Source organism: Macaca fascicularis, chromosome 2, assembly GCF_037993035.2.
Source record: "Macaca fascicularis isolate 582-1 chromosome 2, T2T-MFA8v1.1".
Taxonomy (NCBI): Eukaryota; Metazoa; Chordata; class Mammalia; order Primates; family Cercopithecidae; genus Macaca; species Macaca fascicularis.
The window spans coordinates 84,586,266-84,613,002 of NC_088376.1; the positions used below are offsets into that span (position 1 = coordinate 84,586,266).

The 26,737-nt window shown below is 36.1% G+C and overlaps 1 protein-coding gene across 2 annotated transcripts in view; it reads right to left on the reverse strand.

Annotated features, from left to right (window-relative positions):
- Positions 1–26,737, reverse strand: part of SPATA16 (spermatogenesis associated 16) — a 261,852-nt gene that overhangs the window by 166,003 nt on the left and 69,112 nt on the right. For both annotated transcript variants that reach the window (XM_045386618.2, XM_045386617.2), the window contains exon 3: positions 1,851–1,996. In XM_045386618.2, the coding sequence (XP_045242553.2) occupies positions 1,851–1,996 (146 nt within the window). The remainder of the gene's footprint in view (positions 1–1,850; positions 1,997–26,737) is intronic.

The following is a 26,737-nucleotide window of genomic DNA, read 5'->3' on the forward strand; positions in this document are numbered from 1 at the left end:
GAACCTACTGAAGCTGATTTTTGCATTCTCAGGAACTGCAGCATCTTGTGGTTCTTATATTTGGATTACAGTGGAAGTTTTAATCTTTCGTTCTCATTACTTTTTTTTTTTTTTTTTTACTGAATTCTTACTTACTTACTGTTTCTTACTTTTAACAACAATGAATTAATTACATTTTGACATGACCATGCCATTTGGAACCCTTTTATTATTAAATATGATTCAAAAATTCATCAAACTATTCTGATATCCAGGAAATATTTCCTTTAAAATGTAGGCCATATAGGTGGCCCTTTTTATGTATGATTATAACCATGGAGAAGGTGAAGTATGATTACTTTCAGTGCATCTCAATATATTATTGTTTATGCATGCCTTTGGATTTTATGAATATTTTGAAGTCTATAAATAGCTTGCAAATGTTTATTTCTAAGTTTAAAATTTTTACTTATTTATGTTCTTTTCTTTTGCATGATCGAATATTTTTTTAGTCTGTAAATAGTTCACAAATATTTTTCCCACAAATCACCCAGGTAGCCCAGAAGTTGCAATATTTTGACATACTGAAATACACATTACCTTTCCAATATTTCTTCTTTCAAATGGAAATAGAACAAAATTCTCTGACCCACCATATATCTTGATGTTTTTTGAAAACTATGGCTGCATAAAATATTTCCAGATAATGTACGGATTAAAATTTTCTTTTAATGTCAAAGGGAATCTGCCTCTAGGTTTTGTAGTTTACTTAAGAGGGAGAATGGGTTTCAAACAGGTTGTCTTGTGAATTTCAAAGTGATTTTGTTGTCTGTAGGTTCTTGAGGTCAAGTTTAAGTTCACTACTAGGGCTGTGAAAAATCTTGGGTAGAAACAACTTTTACATCCTAGTGGATGTGAGTTTGTAAATGACTTTTACCGTGCTAATAAATCTCCCATTTACAAATTAGTCTTAATATAACTGATAATCATGTTCCCCAGTTGGTTATTAAGAGAGCAGAAATTATATTTTCATTTTGATATTAGTTTGCCATTTGTATCCAAAAGAAGTACAGGAAGTGAGATGAGAAATTGAACAACACAAAAGTTCTAGGTAAATTGCTCAAAGTCAGACAGGGAGGGATAGAGTCATCACAATTTCAAGGAAAGAGTCTGTCGAAAGGCATAATATAATCTCTTTATCTTTGCTGCAGGTTAAAACTGATTATCACGCATGAGAGAAAGACCCCTAAAACATAAAATATAGGAGAGGTACATTTTTATAGAAGAAAAGACAGGCCTGGGTAACTCTGGGGACTCTAGGAAGTCATATAGTGACACACAGATACATACTTCTAAAGAAGAATAGAAATATAAAAAAGAAAATTTTAAGGACCGAGATAAAAAGTATTTCATACCTTTGGAAAGCTGTCCAAAGGATCCTTTGAATCAGCTAATGTGATCACCAAATAAGCCATCAACTTTCAAGTCTTGGCTCATACTTCACAGTCAGAATTCCCTTCTACCATTCCACAACTGCAGTTTTGACAATCCTTCTTACCTTTGAATACCACCTCCTTTATTTACCTGTTCTCTCCCTCCTTTCTTCCCATAGCAATTTGCTTCTGCAGTTGTCTGCCTCTTAGCTTTGCCCTGCATTATGAATAGTTTCTTGCGTCTCTATTTCTTCCATTAGGTTTTGAGATTTTTGTGGTCTCCATGATTGCCTCACTTGATATAAACCAAGCAGTAAATAAATGTGGTTTGTTTCCTCTTTAAATTGAAATAAAATGGAAGGTGATCAGGCAGGCTCAGATAGTACCCTTCACTAGCATGAACAGCATTTACTTGCACTTATTAGTATATGATTTTACCTGTGTGCATGATTCAGGGCAAGATCTGGTTTCCTCATCCGTAGATAACAGGTAACAAGCTTTGTCTCAATGAAACTCGCCACGCTTGCTATATCTTCCGCAGATGCATCAAATGGTTCTTCCAGAACTGCTCCTTTGCTGCAAAGCTTTAAAAAATAGAATACTTTCAACATCCTAATAATCTTTCATGTAATTTACCTTTTAAATAAACAAAACACGTGTACATTTTATTTATATATGTTTTGTATATATGTTAAAAGTATATATGATACTGTTTCCAAACCACAAGTAAAATATTCATATTTTGATTATAAATTAAATAAATTGTTCCTGTTCACTATTAAGTGACTATAATATAAGATAAAGGACACGTTTTACTGTAAAATGCTTCCTGTAAAATATTTTAAAAGTATGATAGGTTTTAAAGGAGTGCCAGTTGCTAAGAATGTCTGTTTTAAAAATAAAGCACACAATAACCAAAGATATTAACAGAAAGCCAGGCATAAATCATATTAAATACCAGTGCTTTTATGAAAACCCAGCTGAGCCATGATCTAGCACACTATCAAGTTTGATTTAATACAACAAGAGGTATCGGAAGTAAACTCCTAGGAGCCATTAACATGATCGGTGATTAATTTGAGTCTGAATCATATTCTCTAGTATGTTATTGAAAGAAAAGAAGTGAAAATTTATTAGAATTTATTGGCAGAGGACACAGTATCTGAAAAACATGGCAAGAATATGAATTCTTAATAAAAGTTCCAAGAAGTCAATGGTTTCTGGGCATCATAGATAAACTCTAGAGAAAGAAAATAATTAATTTTTTTGGAGATCCCCAAACATTACGAAGTGTCAATAATATGACAAGGGAAGATCAGCACTTTTTTTTCCCCCTCGGAGTTTTCTACTGTTCTTTGGAATTAAGACTGATGGAAAAGAAGTCCTATCTTTTTCAGTGACCTTACTCAGGATATCGCCTTCTTTGCTCTTTTCTACCTCCATCTGTGCATATACTGGGGGAAATTTTCTTGCCAGAGATAGTAGTATTTGCAGTTAATACTTATTTATATATCCTTTAGCATAAAATTTCTTGTATTTTAAATCCTGCTTGCTTAAATGACATAGTTTAAAATAAATTTTCTTTTATAGGTTAAGTCTTGAGATGGTTTTGCCATTTATATTAATGCTATTGTCATTTTTTAAAATGCAGTTTGTAATTTGAATGTGGTTATATTCTGTTCTAAAATGCACTTACTTTCTTAGTAAAGGCCAAAAAAAGACTAAAGGCTAAAAAAAATCTAGAATCTAGATGTTCAATATCCACAGTCTGAATTGGTAGTTACCTAATGCTATTTTCTTTTGCTTGGATATCTTATTAATCCTGGAGATTCATATTATTTTTAAAACCCTTTGTCAGTTGGATAAATGAAATACGTTACTTTCTTCATTTAGTAAAAAATACTTACTGATCATCTACTATATACCAGACAAAATTGCTCTCTTTACATTTTAATTTGAATTGATTAGGATTTTTTCATAAATCTTGTCTATTTTTAGCTCTATATAAATTCCCCTTTCTTATTCCTTACCTATTTCTATTGACAAGTAAATCTTTTTATTATTAATTATAATAAATATTTAGATATTTAAGCTATTACCCCTTTTCTGGTAGTAATAATATACACATGATAAAATGTAGGAATTCCACCCACAAATAATTTTTTGGAAAAGTGTCAACTTTCCCTCATGTTTTGTAAAGGCTCTCAGAATACATAAAACACTTCTCTCAATTATTTTGAAAAAAATTAGCAAAGACTATTTGTGGAAGATACACTGGAAATGGCCTCAGTCAATGCTAAGTTTGGATGCTTCATAAAGGTCACCTGATAAAATTGGTAATAAAAGAGAGAAAGCATTTAACCCAGATTTAGTAATTATTCTAGAGAATCTGGCCTCAGAAGTGTCAAGTGTGGCTGTAAACAGGTTTTAAAACATAATTTTACCAAGCATGATAGTTTGAAGATGTCAATTGGAGATAGCATCTCCTTTCTTCTGTCAATCTGATCCCACAGGATCCAGAAATACCTAAACAGAGTTTTCCATGAAAGAAAGATTTTTTTACGACATGACTATAAAAACACAAATAAATAAAAATAGTAGAAATTATGTAGTTTTATTTATCAATATCTTATATTAACATTCCAGATCTTCTCAATTAATTTTATCTACCTTTTTTTTTTTTTTTTTTTTTTTTAAAAGACAGAGTCTGGCTCTATCTCCCAGGCTGGCGTGCAGTGGTGCAACCTCTGCTCACAGCAACCTGCGCCTCCCAGGTTCAAGCGATTCTCCTGCCTCAGCCTCCAGAGTAGCTGAGATTACAGGCACGTGCCACCAAGCCCGGCTAATTTTTTGTATTTGTAGTAGAGACGGGATTTCACCGAGTGAGCCAGGATGACCTCAGTCTTCTGACCTCGTGATCCGCCCACCTTGGCTTCCCAAAGTTCTGGGATTACAAGGGTGAGCCACCGCGCCCGGTCAATTTTTGTATTTTTAGTACTGACGGGATTTCACCATTTTGGCCAGGCTGGGTCTCGAACTCCTGACCTCAAGTAATCTGCTCGCCTCAGCCTTCCAAAGTGCTGGGATTACAGGCATGAGCCACTGCGCTTGGCTCAATTAATTTTATCTTTAAATGAAATCAGCCTTTATTTCTTCAAATCTTAAATACTCAAATCTCCTCTTCACATAAAATCTTAAAAAAATAACAAGATGTCTTGTGGTCTTTGCCCCTTCCTATCCTTGTTTCTCTCTGATGTGATGGTGCGGAAGAGCCTCCCTTTAGGCACACTTTTTTTTTTTTTTTTTCTTGAGACAGAGTCTCACTCTGTCTTGCTCAGGCTGGAGTGCAGTGGCGCCATCTTGGCTCACTTCAGCCTCCGCCTCCCGGGTTCAAGCGATTCTCCTGTCTCAGCCTCCCAAGTAGCTAGGACTACAGGGGTATGCCACCACATTCGGCTAATTTTGTATTTTCAGTAGAGACAGGGTTTCACCATGATGGCCAGTCTGGTCTCGAACTCCTGACCTCAGGTTATCCACCCGCCTCGGTCTCCCAAAGTGCTGGGATTACAGGCGTGAGCCACCGCGCCCCAACCACTTTTTATGGGATAATGTGGAAGTCATTCAGTGAGTAGTTTCCATGAGGACATGCAGGTTTTTCATGGCAGGCAGGAGGAAGCCACCTTCAGATTTCATAACTGTAAAGGCTTTGTCTATAAACACTGAGAGAAGTGAAAAGTCTTTACTTGTATAAGATTCAAGGCAAGAAAAGAAAGAAAAATCATCTATCTTAACATGAAGAATACTTCATGAAACCAAGCTGAAAGACAGCAGTGAAAGATAAGGATAATTCTTCAGTTCATGTTAAAATCAGAAAATAGGCAGCCTGCTGGGTAGACTTTATGTATGTTCGTTGAATTCTTGCTTTACCAATCAAGTATTGTAAGATTGAGAATTTTACTGACTGTGTCGAAGATTGCTTTATTTATTCTCTTCCAAAGTAGCACATCTTTGAATTAAGCTTTGCAATAAGGTAAACTGTTAAAAAAATGTGTTGAAGTTAGAGGTAGAGTTATAGGTACATGTAGACAAAACGTTGGCATCAGAACCATGAAACACATTTCAGATATTTTACTAAATTTTAAAATTTCCATATAGACATTTGTATAGACTGAGCAGTTAATTCTCCAGAAGATGAAGAAATTTAATGTGGTGTGAATTTATTTAAATCTAGGAAGGGCGACTTTGTTCACCTTAAAACAAAGAGTATTTGTCTAGAAATGTATAATTTAAATCTTTGGTATAATAAGTCATGGAGATAAGGAATAAAAACTTTTAAATTATTTGAAATAGTGTATCACCGAGAAGACTTTTAATTAGGAAAAATTAAGTTAGGAGTTAACTTTTTATTTCAAAAGAAACCCTAAAATATTTTTGAATACAGTATGGACAAATTAAAAGTCAATATTTAAGGGAAAAATGCAGTCTAAATTCTTATGAGTATAGCTGTTGTTTTGATAAGAACCTAGATATTAAAAATGAAATTTCAGGCCTGGCACGGTGGCTCATGCCTGTAATACTTGCACTTTGGGAGGCCGAGGCAGGCGGATCACCTGAGGTCAGGAGATTGAGACCAGCTTGGTCAACATGGCGAAACCCCATATGTATTAAAAATAAAAAATTAGCTAGGCATGGTGGCGGGCACCTGTATTCCCAGCTACTAGGGAGGATGAAGCAGGAGAGTTGCTTGAACCCAGGAGGCAGAGTTTGCAATGAGCCAAGATCGCACCACTGCACTCCAGCCTGGGTGACAGACTGAGACTCAGTCTCAAATAATAATAATAATAATAATAATAATAATAATAATAATGGGAAATGTCAGTACTAAATTGGAATCATAAGCTCAAATTTTAATAAGGTTTCTCAAAGTTCTTTTAAGAAATAAATATCTAGCTTTTAGAATTGTGCACAAAGGGATTTCAAGGTTTGTTTAAAAACAGATACAAATAACATAAACTACATTAGTTGCAGAAATAATATTAAATAATATATGGTGAGCCACATTCTTAAAAATGCAACCACACATTTTTCTTTAATTAGGATCATCATTATCCAGATTAATATTGCTAATAGTTTCTCCTTTATTAAAATTCTGCCTGATGAGTGTTTCCTCACTGTATCCTGGAATAAAATTTTCAGTGATCCCTGACAATTTAGAAGATAACTATAAATCTGGAAAAGCATGGCACTGTTTGAGTCATCAAATGTCTACAAATAAGGATATGTATAATCATCAATTGGTAATTTGTAAGGTTTTTGGAAATTATAAAAACATCTAAAGATGGGGAAAAAGTTATCCATAACCCTATCACCATATATATAATTACCATTAATTTTCCCCATATTTCTTTCTACACATTTTGTGTTTTTGTGTCATAATAGAAGATATATTACATAATTTTTACACTGCTTTTTCATATGCTCTGCTTTTTTTTAAGTTGGTAAATAAAAGCATGTTAATTATAATTATGTTACATGTTACAATTATAGTTGAAGATTTCAATATTCCCCTCTCAGCAAATGACAGAAATATTAGAAAGAAAACCAGTAAAGATAGATCTGAACAACACAATCAACTAACAGGATGTAACTGACATACATGCATATATATATTATACATAGGAATAAAAAACATAGGACCCGGCAACCCCATTACCTGGTATATACCCAAAGGAATATAAATTATTCTGCTATAAAGACACATGCACACGTATGCTTATTATAGCACAATTTGCAATAGCAAAGACATGGAACCAACCCAAATACCTGTCAGTGACAGACTGGATAAAGAAAATGTGGTACATATACACCATGGAATACTATGCAACCATAAAAGGAATGAGACCGTGTCCTTTGCAGGGACATGGATGAAGCTGGAAGCCATCACCCTCAGCAAACTAACATAGGAACAGAAAACTAAACGCCGCATATTCTCACTCATAAATGGGAGTCGAACACTGAGAACTCATGGACACAGAGAGGGGAACAACACACACCAGGGTCTATTGAGGGGTGGGCTTTGAGGGGAGGGAACTTAGAGGACATGTCAACAGATGCAGCAAACCACCATGGCACACGTACACGTATGCAAAAAACCAGAACTTTCTGCACATGTATCCTTTTTTTTTTTAAGAAGAAATAAAGAAAAAAGAAAGAAAACACATATGTAAAACATTCCACTCACTAGAAGAATACACATTTTTCTTACATGTCGGTAGAAAATTCACCAATATAGACCGTATCCTGGGCTATAAAACAAACCTCAACACAATGAGAAAAATGAAATAATTCAGAGCATGTTCTCTGACTATAATGGAATAAAAACTCAATGGTAAAAATCCCCAAAATAATCTAATTTGAAAGTGAACAAAAGACATGAAAAACCATTTCATACATATGCAAATAAACACATAAAAATATGTTTGACATCATTATTCATTAGAGAAATGCAAATTGAAACTACAATGAGGTATCACTGCACACCTACACAATGGCTAAAATAAAACGATAGTGGCAACATCAAAAACTGAGAATGTTGAGAAAATGGATTGTTCCATCCTACATTGCTGATAGTAGTGTGAAATGGTACAGCCACTAGAGAAAGCAATATGGAGAAAACAGTTTTTAAGTCATTTATACAACTCAACAGTTCCACTCCAGAGCACTTATTCCAGAGAAATTCTTATGTTCACACAAAAATCTGTACAAGAATGTTCATAGCAACTTCATTTATAATAGTCCCAAACTGTAAGTGATCTAGATATCCTTCAATGGGTGAATTATTCAACAAACTGGTACATCCATACTAAGAACACTACTTTGCTGTGAGAAGGCACCAATTATTGATCCATGCAATGACTTGAATGAATCTCTAGGGAATATGCTGAGTAAAAAATCTGATCTCAAACTGTTACATAAAATATGATTATGTGACACAATCATAGGAATGGAGAATAGATTAGTGATAATGAGGAACTAGGGAATGCATAAGTGTTGTGTTTACAAAAGTCAACAAAAATGAATCCTGTAGTGAGGGAACTGTAATGTGTCTTGAATTTAGTAGGTGGATATGCAGATTTACAGGTCATAAAATTGCACAGACATAAGACACGCACACATGTACATGAGCGAAAGTTCAAGTAAAATAAAAAATCTTAAGATTAGTGGATTGCCTTGGTGTTAATATTCTAGTTCTGCAAGATATTGCCTCTGGGAGAAACTGCATAAACGGTACATGAGATCTCTCTGTATTACAACTGCCTGTGAATCTACAATTATCTTAAAGTAAAATTTAATTAAAAATAATAATGTTAAAAGTTAGATGTATTTAATTTTATTCCTTCCTTTATTTTATTCAGGACAATTTTAATCATGTTTTACTGGGGTTTTGGATGACAGGATAAATCATATCTAAAGGAAGGAATTTTCCGTAAGGTTTTACTGTGTTAAGTTTTAGATAGATTTCTATAATGAGGAGTAACAACTCATAATGGGCCAGGCATGGTGGCTCATGCCTGTAATTCCAGCAGTTTCGGAGGCTGAGGAGGGCAGATCACAAGGTCAAGAGTTCAAGACCAGCCTGACCAACACAGCAAAACCCTGTCTCTACTAAAAATACAAAAATTAGCCAGGCATGGTGGCGCGCACCTAATCCCAGCTACTCAGGAGGCTGAGGCAGGAGAATGGCTTGAACCCGGGAGGCAGAGGTTGCAGTGAGCTGAGATCGTGCCATTGCACTCCAGCCTGGGCAACAAGAGTGAAACTCCATCTCAAAAAAACAAAACAAAACAGGACAACTCATAATGAAGTTTGTTTTGAAGTTTCATTCACAAGCCGTTATAGAAGGGTACATCAGCCCCTCCACACCTTCATTATGATGTCTGTTGTTTTAGGACATTTGCTATAAGATGAGGATTGTGTTTAGTGATATTCATAGAAGGAAATTGGCAAGTCCTTCTGTATAACGACTTTGTCATTTTTGTTTTTATTTTTCTTAATGATCTTTTAGTTTGTTAGCACTTATTTACAAGTAATTTTTTTCAAAAAGAGCAAATGTGGATGGTAACTTTTCTAAGCTCATGAATAGCTAAGAATGTATTTTGCTGACATGTAAGAAATGCCAGGCACAGTGGCTCATACCTGTAATCTCTGCACTTTGGGAGGCCGAGGCGGGTGGATCGCCTGAGGTCAGGAGTTCAAGACCAGCCTGGCCAACATAGTAAAACCCCATCTCTACTAAAAATACAAAAAATTAGCTGGGAGTGGTGGCGGGAGCCTATAACCCCAACTACTAGGGAGGCTGAGGCAGGAGAATCTCTTGAACCTGGGAAGCAGAGGTTGCAGTGACCTGAGATCGTACCATCGCACTCCAACCTGGGCAACAGAGTGAGACTCTGTCTCAAACAAACAAACAAACAAAAAAGAAATGTGTTTTTTTGGGACATAATCATTTTTTCTGTAAATACATAGACCGCCATTTACATTATGGTATTTCCCATGCAGACAAGAAAAAAAAATGCTTTTTAAATGAAACCAGGCATAATTTAAAATAACTTCTTATGTTGAAGTTTCCTTCTTTCTCCCAAATGTGTAGTATTATTTTTCTTTTTATAACTCAAAATTACTACTACTGGGAGTCCACATATGTTCTATTTTCATGTATTTTGCCTGAAAAAAGATAACTTCTGTGTTTGCGTACTCATGTATTTATTTTTCTAACTTAGAAAAGTTTTCTTCAGTTACATTTCAACTACAGTGTTTTCTTTTTCTTTCTTTTTTTTTTCTTGGGACAGTCTAGCTCTGTGGCCCAGGCTGGAGTGCAGTGGCAATATCTTGACTCACTGCAAGCTCCGCCTCCCGGGTTCACGCCATTCTTCTGCCTCAAACTCCCGAGTAGCTGGGACTACAGGTGCCTGCCGCCACACTGCCTGGATAATTTTTTTTTTTTTATTTTTTAGTAAAGACGGGGTTTCACCGTGTTAGCCAGGATGGTCTCGATCGCATGACCTCTTGACCCACCTTGGCCTCCCAAAGTGCTGGGATTACAGGCGTGAGCCACTGTAGCTGGCCTAGAGTGTTTTCTTTCTTAAGAAAGTAATTCTTAAGCTGCATCTTTCACCTTTATTATTCCTATCTATTAGGGTCTCCGATTTTTTTCACCTCTGTATTTCAGGAGAGTGTTTCAAGATTGTTGGCTGTATCATTCACTTTATTTTCATTATTTACTTTATAGTTCATTTTATAAGCCAATGCTAGTGATAATAAATGCAAACATTTAAATACTGTTAAGTTAGTATGTGGGATTCTCCCCAAACATCTGGCCCTAGAGTCTGTGCGTTTAATCACACACCAGAGCCACATAGTGCCATTCCATGAACTACAGATCTACATTAAGTACAAAAACAGAGTAAGCGTTTAGAAACTTTTATAGCAATTCAACAGAAAAACATTACATCTATTAAATCTCATAATAAAAAAATAGAATTTGTATTTTTATGTCTTATTTTTACTTCATTTTTCCTAGTAATTCTTTTTTCCTATATTTAACAAAGTATTGGTCCACAATAGATTGGGACAGAAATACAACAAAGTAGAACTAGTTCTTCATGACAGATAGAGAAAAAAACTCTAGCAACCTGTTAGGACTTTAGACAATTCAGAAATTATAAAGAAAAAAACTCAAAATTCTATTATTAAAAAGGGGCCACCATTAGATACTATCATGGATATATCTATATCTATAGTGTTACTATTTCTGTATGAATTTCTATCTCCATCCATTTACAAAGATGGTATTGTTATCCATACTACTATGTAATCTGTTTGTTTCTCTGAATATATCATGAACATTTTCACATTAATAAATATATATATCATTATTATAAGTGGCTGCATAATTTTATTAGATCTCCATTTAATGGTTTCCCTAATGATAAGTTTTTCTAGTGACACTGAAAATTCTCAGTATCATACATAATGTACAATGAACAGCCTTGTGTATACATCTTGCCCACGGGTTTGATCATTTTCAAATTGTTATATTCTACCTGTTATAATGTATGCTTACATATTGGAGTTGCTGAGTCAGGAGTATACAATCGAATCCAGAAAATACTAATACTTTAGAATATACATCATAAAAGTGCTCTCCAGAAAAGTTTTATACTTTTGCAACAAGGTAAAAGTTCTTGTTTCTGTATACTAGTACCTACACTAAATATTAGCAATGTTTCACTATATTTGTTCTTTGATAATTAGATGGACAAAAATGGAACCTCACCTCAAAATCAATTACTAGCTCAGTCTCCTATGTTTATTGGCCATGTGTATACTGTTTGCTCATACATTTTATTCCTTTTAAATTAGGCTGTTCTAAATTTTTTCACTTATTTTCATTTACTGAATATATAATTAATTTTTGAAAATGTGTCATTTATTATAAGTTTATCATGTTTTGTTATCAGGCTTATGCTAGCTTTATAACACCAACTGGAAAGACTGGAAAGATTGCCATCTTTTTAAATACTCCGAAACATTCTAAAATAGTTGAAAAAGTCTAAGCCCTGCTCCCTTCACCTCTTTCTTTTTTTCTTTTTAATCATTCTGTTCAGGTTTTCCACATTTTGCCTTAATTTTGTTTATTTTTATTTTTCTAGAAAATCATAGATTTTGGCCGGGCGCGGTGGCTCAAGCCTGTAATCCCAGCACTTTGGGAGGCCGAGACGGGTGGATCACGAGGTCAGGAGATCGAGACCATCCTGGCTGACACGGTGAAACCCCGTCTCTACTAAAAAATACAAAAAACTAGCCGGGCGAGGTGGCGGGCGCCTGTAGTCCCAGCTACTCGGGAGGCTGAGGCAGGAGAATGGCGTGAACCCGGGAGGCGGAGCTTGCAGTGAGCTGAGATCCGACCACTGCACTCCAGCCTGGGCGACAGGGCAAGACTCCGTCTCAAAAAAAAAAAAAAAAAAAGAAAAAAAAAAAAAGAAAATCATAGATTTTATTAACTTTTTAAAATCTGTCCTTACAGTAGAGAACATGATATTCTTAGAACATTTCGAATGCCTATGTGCTAGTGGTGTCATCCCCTGTGGCTCATTCTTAGCACGTTGTAGTTTTGTTTACTGTATTTCTTTACTAGAATTGCCCGAGGTTTGATTATTGTGCTGTCTCTAAAAACAACAAACTCTTAGATTAATTGATTAAGTCTTGTATTCTGCTTTCTAATTCATTAGTTTTGGGTTTTATCTTGGCTTTTTTTTTTTTCCCTTCCTCTTTTGCTTTCCTTCGGTTTTTGTTTTCTTCGTTCTTTTACTAATGTCTTTGTTTTTGTTTTTGTTTTTCATCTCCAATGTGATAGTATGCTAATATCTTTAGTTGAATGCTTAGCTCATTTATCTTACTTTTTCTTTTGTATAAATTCGTTGTATGCTTCTTTGCTTTACTTAGGAAAAAAATTCACAGCTTTTCTTTCCACCTTTTTTACCGAGAGTTAGTTAAGAAAGTTTGGGCTATTATTTTTTAAAAACTTTACCACCTACTTTTCTCAGTTACTTGTAAGATTAGACCTTTTTTTTGCGTATTTGTTACTCATTTATATTTAATCATTTATGGATTATCTACTTAGTTCCTTTATGATTTGTATATTATGTTTTACTGTATGTTTTTGTTATTGTTAATTTCTGTGAGTTCAGCCATGGAAGCATGGGGTTTGGACATGTTACGCATTTCTTTTCCCATCCCACATAAATGAACTCCTCTGGATAAATGTCTCTATCCCATTTGGTAGCTTTTTTTTTTTTTTTTTTTTCAGTGTACAGATACTATGTTTGCACAGAAGCCAAGCATTGAGTGACTCTTCGTTATGTGGAGGAAAGTCAGCCTGAGAAGGAATCTAATGTAGAAAAACAGAGCCGGCTGGGCACGGTGGCTCGTGCCTGTAATCCCAGCACTTTGGGAGGCTGAGGCGGGTGGATCACCTGAGGTCAGGAGTTTGAGACCAGCCTGGCCAACATGGTGAAACCCAGTCTCTACTAAAAATAAAAAAATTAGCCAGGTATGGTGGTGGGCACCTGTAATCTCAGCTACTCAGGAGGCTGAGGCAGGAGAATTGCTGGAACCTGGGAAGCAGAGGTTGCTGTGAGCTATCACACCATTGCACTGCAGCCCGGGCGACAACCGCGAAACTCCATCCGAAAAGAAAGAAACAAAGCCAAAGATAGAGAAGCGAGAAGGTCCAACACCGAATCCTAAGGATGTTCTCTTGAATCAAAATATAAAAAATAATTTTAAAAGTCAGTATTCTTTTAGGTATTTTGAAAAAGTAATTTAAATTAGAGAATTAGAGGAAAAATAAAATTATAAAAAAATTAAATTACAGGATGAATTTTAAACTAGATGTAATAAGCACGTAACCAATATGAGATAAGATCAAATTGTAAATGTGGAGGATAAGCTTTAAAAATAAACAATATTAAAGATTCCATAACTAAAAACTTTTTACAAATTCTAAGATATTTTCATATGCATAATTGTAATTAATTTCTCAAAATTTCCATGAAGTCAATAAAACACTTACTATTGCCTTATGTTACAGGTATAAAAATCTGTGCTAAAAGATTTAGTGATTTGCCCCCATTAATAGCAGATGCTAGAACTGATTTGTTAAATGGAAGGTTCATGCTAGTTGTCTTAAGTTATGCTACTCATTACTTTTTAAATCTTACTATGTAGCACCTCTGTTAGAAATTCAGTAGACCTTTTCTTTACAACTCTCAATGATTTTCTTTTGGAAATATGGTTTCTGGATTCTAGCTGAGTTTAATGCTTCCATTTTTTTTCACTGTGTAGCATCTATTCAAAGGTCTATCTTTGTATAATAAGAGACTAATCCAAGCCAAATGATTGCTAATAGATTGAGCTGGTGGTTTTACTGGGTTCACCTGCAACTCACTTCAGTGCTGTTAGACCTTTTACATATAGTACTCCCTTTGCCAGAATTGGAAGGGGAAAAAGAATCCCAGACTTCAGTCACCGAGTTCACCACTCTTTCTTTCACCACCTCTTCTTACCAACATCGTATCTCAAAATGAAGTATACCACACTTGTCCATTTGCACGTTGGACATGATAAATGAGATTAACATTTGTACATGGATATACAGAGAGAGATACTAACTAGGGGATAAAATAGCACTGAGAGCCCCAGATATAAGTCCTTGAGCAGAAGGGAGCAGATACTGTCGGCACTCTAGTTGCAAGAGTCTTGTGTCTCGGAGTTGGGCATGCAATGGTTATAGGTAACAATCTACTTTTTATCTGCTGTTCTTTCTTGGGGATTTGGTTTTCAGAAATCTCACTTGGTGCTTCATAGATTTTCATAGTTATTGTACTTTTTAAAAATCTCTTCCTGTGGGTTAATGTATATGGAGGGATGAGAAATATGCACATCAATTAGCCACCATCCTAACTTGCAGATTCCTTAATGGTATCTTTAAAATTTCTTTTCAGATACCAAACTAAATGTTCAAGACATCAGGGGTCTTGCAATTAATAGTTTTCAATTTTAATAAATATCTTTTATGCTCCCTTAACAGGGTGGAAAGAAGCTCTACACTGTAGAATAACATCCATTGGTTTTACATTCTCTTATCATTTTGTTACATGAAAGAGGAATGAATCAGCAAGCTCATCACTTGTAACTTTCCACATGGTGCCACATAGATCTACTAAAGTATCTCCCTGGGAGAGACAGAGTATGTAGGGCTAAGAGATGCAAAGAATTATGTTCACACATCAGTGGACTTAAAAGTACTATCAGGGTTTCAGGAACAATGCTTTTCAGCCAGGTAAGCCATGGTGTGATCTCTATTAAATTTATGCAAAATGAGGTTACTCCCTGGGTGACAAGCTATTGAATGACAGTAAAAAGTAATTAATCACTCCCACTGCTGTTTGTTAAAACAGCTGTGCTTCAGTCTGTTTTTTTTTTTTTTTTTTTTTTTTTTTTTTTTTTGCCAGGTAGCCTTAAAATAGAGGCGTGGCCACAGTGGGTTCATTCCACTGTGTTTCACCTTGATCTGACCAGCTAGTAATTTGCTTATGCTCTGAAGCATGTAGATGATACACATTAACCTTCAGAGTTTTTGTATCAGGGATACCCCTAAACTCCAGTTACCTAATGTGAAAAGCAGATTGGAAACATAGCAGGAGGGAGATGAATTAAAATAATAAACCTTCTTCCTTCTTGCCCTGCATTTTAACTCATAAAGGTAATGACTTTAAAATTAAAATGTTAGTAGTGTGTTTATTTTAAGGTAGTTATTTGTACTGTAAAATAAATACATTATCACATGCAAACTCAGATCTTGTACTTTGACTAATAGCTAGCGTTTATTGAGTGCTATGTGATTAGCATTGACTTAAGCTCTTTATATATTGTATCCCATTAAATATATAGATGGTATCTTATTAAATCTTATTTAATATTATAACTCCAAATTTTCTGATGAGATAAGTCTGACTAACTTTTCAGACAATAAGTGTTAGAGCTATGATTGAAATTCAGGTTTGCTGTCTCATTTAGATCCTATGTCCTCTAGGTAGTATAAAATACTGCTTCTCAACTGGCCATTAATGTTAGCCACAGTTAAATATTAGAGCAGTCATTCTCAACGTTTTTGGCACCAGGGACTGGTTTCATGGAAAAAATGTTTTCCATGGATGGGGTGGAAGGTGGATGGTTTTGGGACAAAACGGTTCCACCTCAGATCATCAGCCTTTAGTTAGATTTTCATAAAGAGCTCACAACTTAGCTAGATCCCTCGCATATGCAGTTCACAATAGAGTTTGTGCTCCTGTGAGAATCTAATGTCCCCACTGATCTGACAGTAGGTGGAGTTCAGGAAGTAATGCTCACTGGCCCCCACTCACCTCCTGCTGTGCGGCTCTATTCCTAGCAGGCCAATCTTGGGGAACCCTGTCTTAGAGGAACAAATGTGAATCCCAACAGCTATTATTAATATTGCTTTATTAATTTATGACCAATTTATCCATGTCTATACTTGTCTATATACTATCTATATCAATATCTATATCCATATCATCTGTATCTATATATCAGTAGACTAGCATTGAGGAAATAATAGAATGTAGGATATGCAGGAAAAGAGATAGGTCAACATGTATGGAGCAATCATTTAAGGCACTTTTACTTGCATTAATCACTTATGTTTTGCAATCACCTATTTTATAAATGAAGTAGGTAGTTCACTAATTCAAGAAGCAGAGAAGGCTAGAACATGCAAAAGTGGAAAGAAGAAGGACTATACGGTTAGGTCAGAGTGAGAAAAAGAAGAGATGGTGGAGGTTTTACAGAGAGAAAAGGGGCATGGTTCTTATGAAGATCACAGTTGTCCTGGTCTGGGTCCAATGATGAAGGCCTTGGTTAGTAGCAGTGAGCAGCCTGGTCAGCCAAAGTCTAGCATGCCAGAACCAACAGCTCACTAGGCATGGGAGTTTCTAGTCTATTCTTTGGCTGAACAGAAGTAAGACAAAAATTAATATTTTTTAGGACATTGGATAATAACTGAGTTTTTATGAGGCCTTTTGCCTTAATAAACTGCAGATTTACTACAGATATTTTCCAATTTGCATTTCCATTAATTAATATTTTTAATAATGTCATTTTGTTTAAATGTAAGTGGGGAAAATTGGGCTATCTGGGAGTGTATATTTTGCTTAGAAATGTTGGAATAACCAAATTAAGGCAAGTTAGATATTAAAAAGTTATATGCTTATAAAAGAAAGACTTCAGCTGAATGAAATTTTAAAAAGTTTAATTGAGTAATGCATGATTCGTGAATTGGGCAGCCTCCCAAGCTGTAGTAGACTCAGAGACTCCAGTGCAGCCACTGGGTGGAAGAAGATTTATGGATAGAAAAAGGAAGGTGACATACAGAAGACGGAAGTGAGGCTGGGTGCGGTGGCTCATGCCTATAATCCCAGCACTTTGGGAGACTGAGGCAGGCTGATCACCTGAGGTCAGGAGTTTGAGACCAGCCTGACCAACATGGTGAAACCTTGTCTTACTAAAAATACAAAAAAAGTTAGCTGGGCATGGTGGCACGCACCTGTAATCCCAGCTACTCGGGAGGCTGAGGCAGGAGAATTGCTTGAACCTGGGAGGCAGAGGTTGCAGTGAGTTGAGATCACACCACTGCACTTCAGCCTGAGCAACAGAGTGAAACTCCATCACACCCACACGCACACACACACACACACAAAATTGAAGGGAATTCAAAAAACCAATAATCCTCAAGTTCAATGCTTTATGATATATCATTTGATTTTAATCCCAGCTTTCATGTACATTTATAGCAGTATTAATTATTTTGGTGCAAGCTCCCTGTACATTATTTAGCAATTGTCATGAAAATATTGCAAAACAAACCACTCAAAAACTCATTGACAACAATAATATGTAATCTTGTCCACACATCTGCAGGTTGGACTATGGGTGGGCAATCTAGGTTGTGTTCAGCCAAGCTTAGCCCTAGGATGGAGTTAACTGTATGTTAACTAGGACTTATAACAACAGATGTATGCTTTTCATGAGACATGTTATTCTCATGGAAAATGCAGGAATATGGGAGGGTAAGACAACTGTGCAAGCACATTAAAAGCTTTGCCTATTTCAGGTCCATTAACATCCCCCTGGTTATAGCCAAGCCCAAAGTCAAGACCTGAGAATACTGCCAGAATGTAGATATAGAACGTGATGACTTGGCAGGAAGAGGAATGATGAAAAATTGAGACTGATAATTTAGTCTATTACAAGCAGAGAAATACATCTATTTCTGTAAGAATTTATTTTCTAAATTTCTCATCCACAAACTCATGTGAAGGTGTACAGTGTGAGTTATGGCACAAGTTGGGTCTCTACAACTACTGTTCTTCCTTTTCTTCTAGTACCACAGGTTCTTTCAGGAAAAAAAAAAAACTGTTCTGAAACTGTCTGTTCTACAGGATGTTAAGGAGTTATTATATTAACAAAGTTTCTCAGATCAAATAAGCTTGTGATATGCTTCATTGCAGGACTACTAAAACCATTTAACCTACTGATGTATATTGCAGATATTTAAGAGAAATATATGGCATACAACAGTCCACAAACTTATTTGACAACAGAATCCCCTTCCTTCAACAAACACATTTTTTTAAAAAAAGAACATCTTGAGGACCTATAGTTTTGTGGAATTCATTTTGGGAAATGCTCTCTTAAAGCAACTTCCATCTCTCCTGCTTCTTAGTTCAAATAGTACTGGCATCTGGTTAATATCCCAATTTTGAGAGCAGTATTTCTAAAAAGAATGTGAGGGAGATAGGAGGAAGAGCTAGATGGCCAAATAGAACACTTTTGCTCCCCAACAACAGCACAAAATTTAACAATTACCCACACAGGAAATCACTTTCATAAGAACCAAAAAAATATTAGGTGAGCAACCACAACACCAGGTTGGAACACAGTATCATGGAGAGCAGTATTAAAGAGGGCAGAAAATAAAGTCTTGCACTGCCTACACCACCAACCCCAGGCAGAGCAGCACAGAGAAAGAATCTGTGTGCTTGCGGGAGGGAGAGTAAAGTGAGTGTTGGACTTTGCATTGGAACTCAGTGCTGCCCTGTCACAACAGAACACAACATAGAGCAGAAATCTGCTGGAATAGTAGATCAGCCTGGGGCCAGAGGGGAATTCCCTGCCCCAGTATGAGGAGCCTGAGTTCCAGCTGTTTTATTTACCAGCTGACTAAAGTGGCCTGGGGCCAGAAATGAATCAAGTGGTAGTCAGGCTACAAGGACTGCCATTCTAGGGCAAGCCATGGTGTTTCACTGATCCCAGAGGTAGTGTACTTGGGGTGCGTGCAGCCGTGAGACACTGGCCGTAGTAGTCAAGGGAGTGCCTGTATCTCCACTCCCCCAACTCCAGGCAGGGCTCCTTCCACTTGGGGGAAGCAGAAAGAAGAGTACAGTGGACTGTGCCTTGCAATTTTGGTACCAGCTCAGCCACAGTAAAATAGAGCACCAGATTTCTGAAGCACCAAATTCCAGGCATTTGGTGCTGGATAGCATTTCTAGATATGCCCTGGGCCAGAAGGGGATCTGCTGGCTTCATGGCATGGATACATCCTGGTAGAATTCAACATCTGCTGACTAATGTGGTTTTGGGCTTTGAATAAACATCATCAGCAGCCAGGCAGTAGTGGTCACAGGCCCTGGGTGAGACCCAGTATTGTTCTCGTCTGCAAGACTTCAGATGTGACCCCGCACAGTGTTAGCTATGATGGCCTTGGGAGTGCCTGTGTCAACCCTTCCTCCAACTCCAGGCAGCCCAGCATGGAGAGACTTCTCACCGGGGGAAAGAGAGGGAAGAGAGCAAAAGACATTTCCTAGTAAGCCAAGGAATTCTTCTTTATCCTACTCAAGTCCACTAAGGCTGGGTATTTAACTCTGCAAGAGTTACAGTAGTCTTGGGCTTAGGGTACTACCTAGAGCTGAAATGGCTGCAGTGACCACAGGCTTAGGTCACAGTGCTCAATCGCTTTTGAATTCATAAAAAGCCCTCTCCAGAAGAATAGATACAAACAAGCCCAGACTGCAGAGACTAGAAAAAATACCTAACTCTTTAATGCCCAGGCATAAACAAACATCCATAAGCAGCAAGAATATTCAGGAAAACATGACCTCATCAAATGGTCTAAATAAGCCACCAGTGGCCACTCCTAGAGTGACAGAGATATGTGAACTTTCAGACAGAAAATTCAAAACAGCTGTCTTGAGCAAGATAAATGAACTTTAAGATAATACAGGAAAGGAATTCATGATTTCATTAGAGAAACAAAGATTCTTAAATAATGAGAAATTAAACAGAAATTCTGGAGCTGAAAAATTCAATTGACAAACTGATAAATGCATCAGAGTTTCTCAATACCAAAATTGATCAAGCAGAAGACAGATTTAGTGAGCTCAAAGGCAGGCTATATTAACATATACAATCAGAGGAGAGAAAGGAAAAAGAATAAAAATGAATGAAGCAGTCCTACAAGATCTAGAAAATACTTTCCAAAAAGACATGAAATCAACCTAGATGCCCAACAACAGTGGGCTGAACAAAGAAAATGTGATACCTAAACACCATGGAATACTACATAACCATAAAAAAGAATCCTTTGCAGCAACATGGATGATGTTGGAGGCCATTATCCTACGTGAATTAATGTTGGAACAGAAAACAAATACCACATATTTTCACTTATAAGTGGGAGCTAAACATTGAGTACACATGGACACAATAAAGGGGACAATAGAAACTAGAGCCTACTTGAAGATGGAGAATTGGAGGAGGGTGAGTATTGAAAAACTACCTATTGGGCACTATTCTGATTACCTGGGTGACAAAGTTATTTGTACACCAAAGCCCCTTGACATGCAATTTACCCATGTAATAAACCTGCATGTACACTCCCTGAACCTAAAATAAAAGTTGGGAAGAAAAAGAAAAAAAGAAAGCCTAAAAAGGACAAATCTAAGAGTTACCGACCTTGAAGAAGATGTGGAGAGAGAAATAGGAGTAAAAATTAATTTGAAGAAATAATAACAGAGAACTTTCCAAACCTATAGAAAGATATGAATGTCCAGGTACAAGAAAGTCAAAGAACGACAAGCAGATCCAACAGAAATAAGACTATGGTATATAGTAATCAAATTCTCAAAGCTCAAGGATAAAGAAGGAATCCAAAAAGCAGTAATATAAAAGAAACGAATAAAAATAAAAAGAATTGTGATATACCTAGCAGCAGATTTCTCAGTGGAATCCTTACAGGCCAAGAGAGAGTAGAATGACATTCAAAGTACTGAAGGAAAGTAACTTTCAACATAGAATATTACACCCAGCAAAATTATTCTTCAAACATGGAGGAGACAAACAAAAGCTGAGGGACTTCATCTACACTAGGCTGGTCTTAAAAGAAGTGCTGAAGAAAGTTCTTCAACTTTAAATAAAAGGATGTTAATGAATAACAAGAAATCATCTGATGGTATAAAACTCACTAGTAATAGTAAGTATACAAACAAACACAGAATACTCTAACACTGTGATTGCAATGTTTAAATCACTCATATCTTTAGTAGGAAGACTAAAAGACAAACCTATCAAAAATAATAACTACAACTACTATTTAGATATAGACAGTATAAAATATATGAATAGAGACAATAAAAAGTCAAAAAGTGGGAGAAAAGGGTTAAAGTGTAGACGTTTGTAGTTTTGTTTTTGCTTCTTTGCTTTTTTCTTTTCCTTGTAATCAGTTATTTTTTAAAATAATTGGTTATAAGATGTTATTTGCAATCATGATAGTAACCACAAAACAAAACCTATAACAGACACACAAAGAATAAAAAGCAAGAAGTTAAAATATAGTACCAGAGACAAGCCATACAAACACATGGAAATTAAACAATTTGCTCCTGAATGACCAGGGGGTTTTTAAGAAATTTAAAAGAAAATTGAAACATTTCTTAAAACAAATGAAAATGGAAGCACAGCATACTAAAACCTACGCAATACAGCAAAAACAGTGCTAAGAGGGAAGTTTATAGCAATAAATGTCTACATCAAAAAAGTAGAAAAACTTCAAATGAACAATCTAATGGTATATTGTTAAGTACTAGAAAAGTAAGAGCAAACCAAATCCCAAATTAGTAAAAAAAAAAAACAAAAACAAAAACAAAGAACAAATGAAATACAATTCATAGCAGAAATAAATGAACTTGATACTAAAAACAAAAATACATAATGAAATGAAAAGTGGCTTCTTAAAAGATAAACAAAATTAACAAACTTTTAGCAAGACTAAGAAAAAAAGAAGAGCCAAATAAATAAAATTGGAGACAAAAAGGAAGGAGACATTACAACTGATAGCACAGAAATTCAAAGGATCATTAGAGACTATTATGAGCAACTATACATCAATAAATTGGAAAAACTAGAAGAAACAGATGAATTTCTAGACACATGCAACATGCCAAGATTGAACCATGGAGAAATCCAAAACCTGAATAGACCAATAACAAGAAATGAAATAGAAGCAATAATAGTCTCTCATCAAAGAAAAGCCCAGGACCTCATGACTTCACTGCTGAATTCTACCAAATATACAAAGAAGAATTAATACCATTCCTACTTGAACTATTCTAAAAAGTTGAGGAGAAGGAAATACTTCAAAACCTATTCTGTGAGGTCAGTATCACTCTGATACCAAAACCAGAAAAAGAGATAACCAAAAAAGAATACTACAGGCCAATATCTCTGATGGCCACAGATACAAAAATCCTCAACAAAATACTTGCTAACCAAATTCAACAACACATTGTAAAGATCATTCCTTATGATCAAGTAGAATTTATCCCAGTGATGCAAGGATGGTTCAACATACACACATCAATAAATGTAATACACCATATCAACTTAATAAAGGACAAAAACTATATGATTATTTCAATAGATACCAGTAACAGCATTTGATAAAATTCAACATTCTCTTCATGATAAAAAGACAAAAAAAAAAAAAAAAAAAAAAAGGGCATAGCGGGCACATGCCTCAACTTGATAAAAGCCATTTATATAACATCCACAGTTAGTATCATATTGAAAGGGGACAAACTGAACACCTTTCCTCTAAGACCTGAAACATGACAAAGATACCCACTTTCAGCCAGGTGTAGTGGCTTATAGCTGTAATCCCAGCACTTTGGGAGGCCAAGGCGGATGGATCACTTGAGGCCAGAAGTTCAAGACCAGCCTGTCCAACATGGTGAAATCCCGTCTCTACTAAAAATACAAAAATTAGGCAGGTGTGCTGGCTCACACCTGTAATCCCAGCCACTCAGGAGGCTGAGGCACGAGAATTGTGTGAACCCAGGAGACAAAGATTGCAGTGAACCAAGATCATGTCAGTGCATTCCAGCTCGGGCAACAGAACAAGACTGTCTCAAAAAAAAAAAAAAAAAAAAAAAAAAAGATGCCCACTTTCACCACTTTTATTCAACATAGTACTAGAATCCCTAGTCAGAGCAAATAAACAACAGAAAGGAACAAAGGACGTCCAAATTAGAAAGGAAGACATCAAACTAGCCTTAGTTGCATGTGATATAATCTTACATTTAGAAAAATCTAAAGATGCCACCAAAAAACTGATAAGCAAATTCAGCAAAATTGCAGGATACAAAACCAACTTACAAAAGTCAGAAGCATTTCTATATGCCAAGAAAGCAATCCCATTTGAAATAGTTACAAATAAAATAAAATATCTTGGAATTAACCAAAGAAGTAAAAGATTTCTACAATGAAAAGTATAAAACATTGATGAAAGAAGTTGAAGAGGACACAAAACAATGGAAAGATGTTCTATGGTCATGGTTTGGAAAAACCAATATGGTCAAAATGTTCATACTACCCAAAGCAATCTACAGATTTAATGGAATTCCTGTCAAAATATCAATGACATTCTTCACAGAAATATTAAAAAAATTCTAAAATTTATATGGAGCCACAGAAGACCCAGAATAGCCAAAGCTATCCTGAGAAAAAAACAACAAAGCTGGAGACATCATATTACCTGACTTCAAATTATACTACAAAGCTATAGTGACCAAAACAATATGATATTGACATAAAAGCAGACATATAGACCAATGGAACACAATAGAGAACTCAGAAATAAATCCATGCATTCACAGTTAACTCATTTTAGACAAAGTGCCAAGAACATACATTGGGTAAAGGACAGTCTCTTCAATAAATGGTGCTGAGAAAACTGGATATCCATATGCAAAATAATGAAATTAGACCCCTATTTCTTGCCATACACAAAAATTAACTCAAAATGGATTGAAGACTTTAATATAAGACCTGAAACCATTAAACGATCAGAAGAAAACATTGAGGAAATATTCCAGGACATCGGTCTGGACAAAGACTGAGTAAGACCTCAAAAACACAGGCAACCAAAGGAAAAATGGGCAAATGGGATCACATCAAGCTAAAAAATATCTGCACAACAAAGGAAAAAAAAGCAACAAAGTGAAGGGACAACCCACAGAATGGGAGAAAATATTTGCAGACTACCCATCTTACAAGTAATTAAAAACCAGAATATATAAGGAGATCAAAAAACTTGATAGGAAGAAAACAAATATTCTGATTAAAACATTAAAAAATGGGCAAAAGATCTGAATAAGCATATTTCAAAAGAAGACATGCAAATGGCCAACAGTTATAAGAAAACATGCTCAGCATCACTAATCATCAGAAAAAAAATGCAACTTAAAACAACAGTGAGATATCATTACATCCCATTTAAAATGGCTCTTATCTGGCCAGAAAACATGAAAGAATGCTCAATATCACTAATCATAAGAGAAATGCAAATAGAAACCATAATGAAATGCCATCTCATACCAGTGAGAATGGCAATTTTTAAAAAGTCAAAAAACAACAGATGCTGGTGAGGCCGTGGAGAAAAGGGAACACATACACTGTTGGTGGGAGTGTAAATTAATCCATCCATTGTGGAAAGCAGTTTGGAGATTTCTCAATTAATTTAAAACAGAACTACAATTTGACCCAGCAATCCCATTACTGGTTGTGTATCCAAAAGAAAATGAATCATTCTACAGAAAAGACATATGCACTCACACATCCATCCTTGTGCTATTCATGAATAGCACAGACATGGAATCAACCTAGGTGCCCATAAACAGAGGATTGGATAAAGAAAATGTGGCACATGTATGTCATGGAATATAATGCAGTCATAAAAAGGAACAAAATCATGTCTTTTGCAGCAGCCTTGATGCAGTTGGAGTTGGAGGCCATTATCATAAGCAAATTAATGCAGGAACAGAAAACCAAATACTGCCTGCTCACACTAATAAGAGGGAGCTCAACATTGGATACTCATGAATACAAAGATGGTGATATGGTTTGACTGTGTCCCCACACAAATCTCATCTTGAATTGTAGCTCCCATAATTCCCATGTGTTGCAGAAGAGACCCAGTGTGAGATAATTGAATGATAGGGGCAGTTTTCCCCATACTGTTTTTGTGGTAGTGAATAAGTCTCATGAGATTTGATACGTTTATAAGGGGAACCCCTTTCAGTTCGTTCTCTCATTCTCTCTTGTCCGCCACCATATGAGACATGCCTTTTGACTCCCACCATGATTGTGTGGCCTCCCCAGACATGTGGAACTGTGAGTCCACTAGACCTCTTTTGCTTTATAAATTTCCCAGTCTCAGGTATGTGTTTATCAGCAGCATGAAAATGGACTAATATGTAAATTGGCACTGGGGGTGGGAACTCCTGTAAAGATACCCAAAGATGTGGAAGTGACTTTAGTACTGGATAACAGTCAGGGGTTGGAATGGTTTGGAGGACTCAGAAGAACACTGGAAAATGTGAGAAAGTTAGAAACTTCCTAGAGACTTACTGAATGGCTTTGACCAAATTGCTGATAATGTCATGGACAATGAAATCTAGGGTGATGTGGTCTCAGACGGAGATGAGGAAATTGTTGTGAACTGGAGTAAAGGTCACTCTTGTTATGTTTTAATAAAGAGACTGGCAGCATTTTGCCATTTTGCCCCTGCCCTAGAGATTTGTGGAACTTTGAATTTGAAGGAGATGATTTAGGGTATCTGGTGGAAGACATTTCTAAGCAGCAAAGCATTCAAGAGATGACTTGGGTGCAGTTAAAAACCTTCAGTTTTAAAAGGGAAAGAGAGCATCAAAATTCTGAAAATTTGCAGCCTGACAATGCACTAGAAAAGAAAAGTCTATTTTCTGAGGAGAAATTCAATCTGACTGCAGAAATTTGCGTAAGTAACGAGGAGCCAAATGTTAATGGTCAAGACAATGGGGAAAATGTCTCCAGGGCAGGTCAGAGACCTTCATGGCAGCCTCTCCCATCACAGGCCTGGAGGCCTAGGAGGAAAAATGGTTTTATGGGCTGGACCCAGGGGCACCCTGCTGTGTGCAGCTTAGGGATTTAGCTGCTCCAGCCATGGCTAAAAGGTGCCAAGGTGCAGCTCGGGCTGTGGCTTCAGAGGGTGCAAATCCAAACCTTGGCAGCTTCCACATGGTGTTGAGCTTTCAGGTTGCACAGAAGTCAAGAATTAAGGTTTGGGGACTTCCGCATAAATTTCAGAGGAT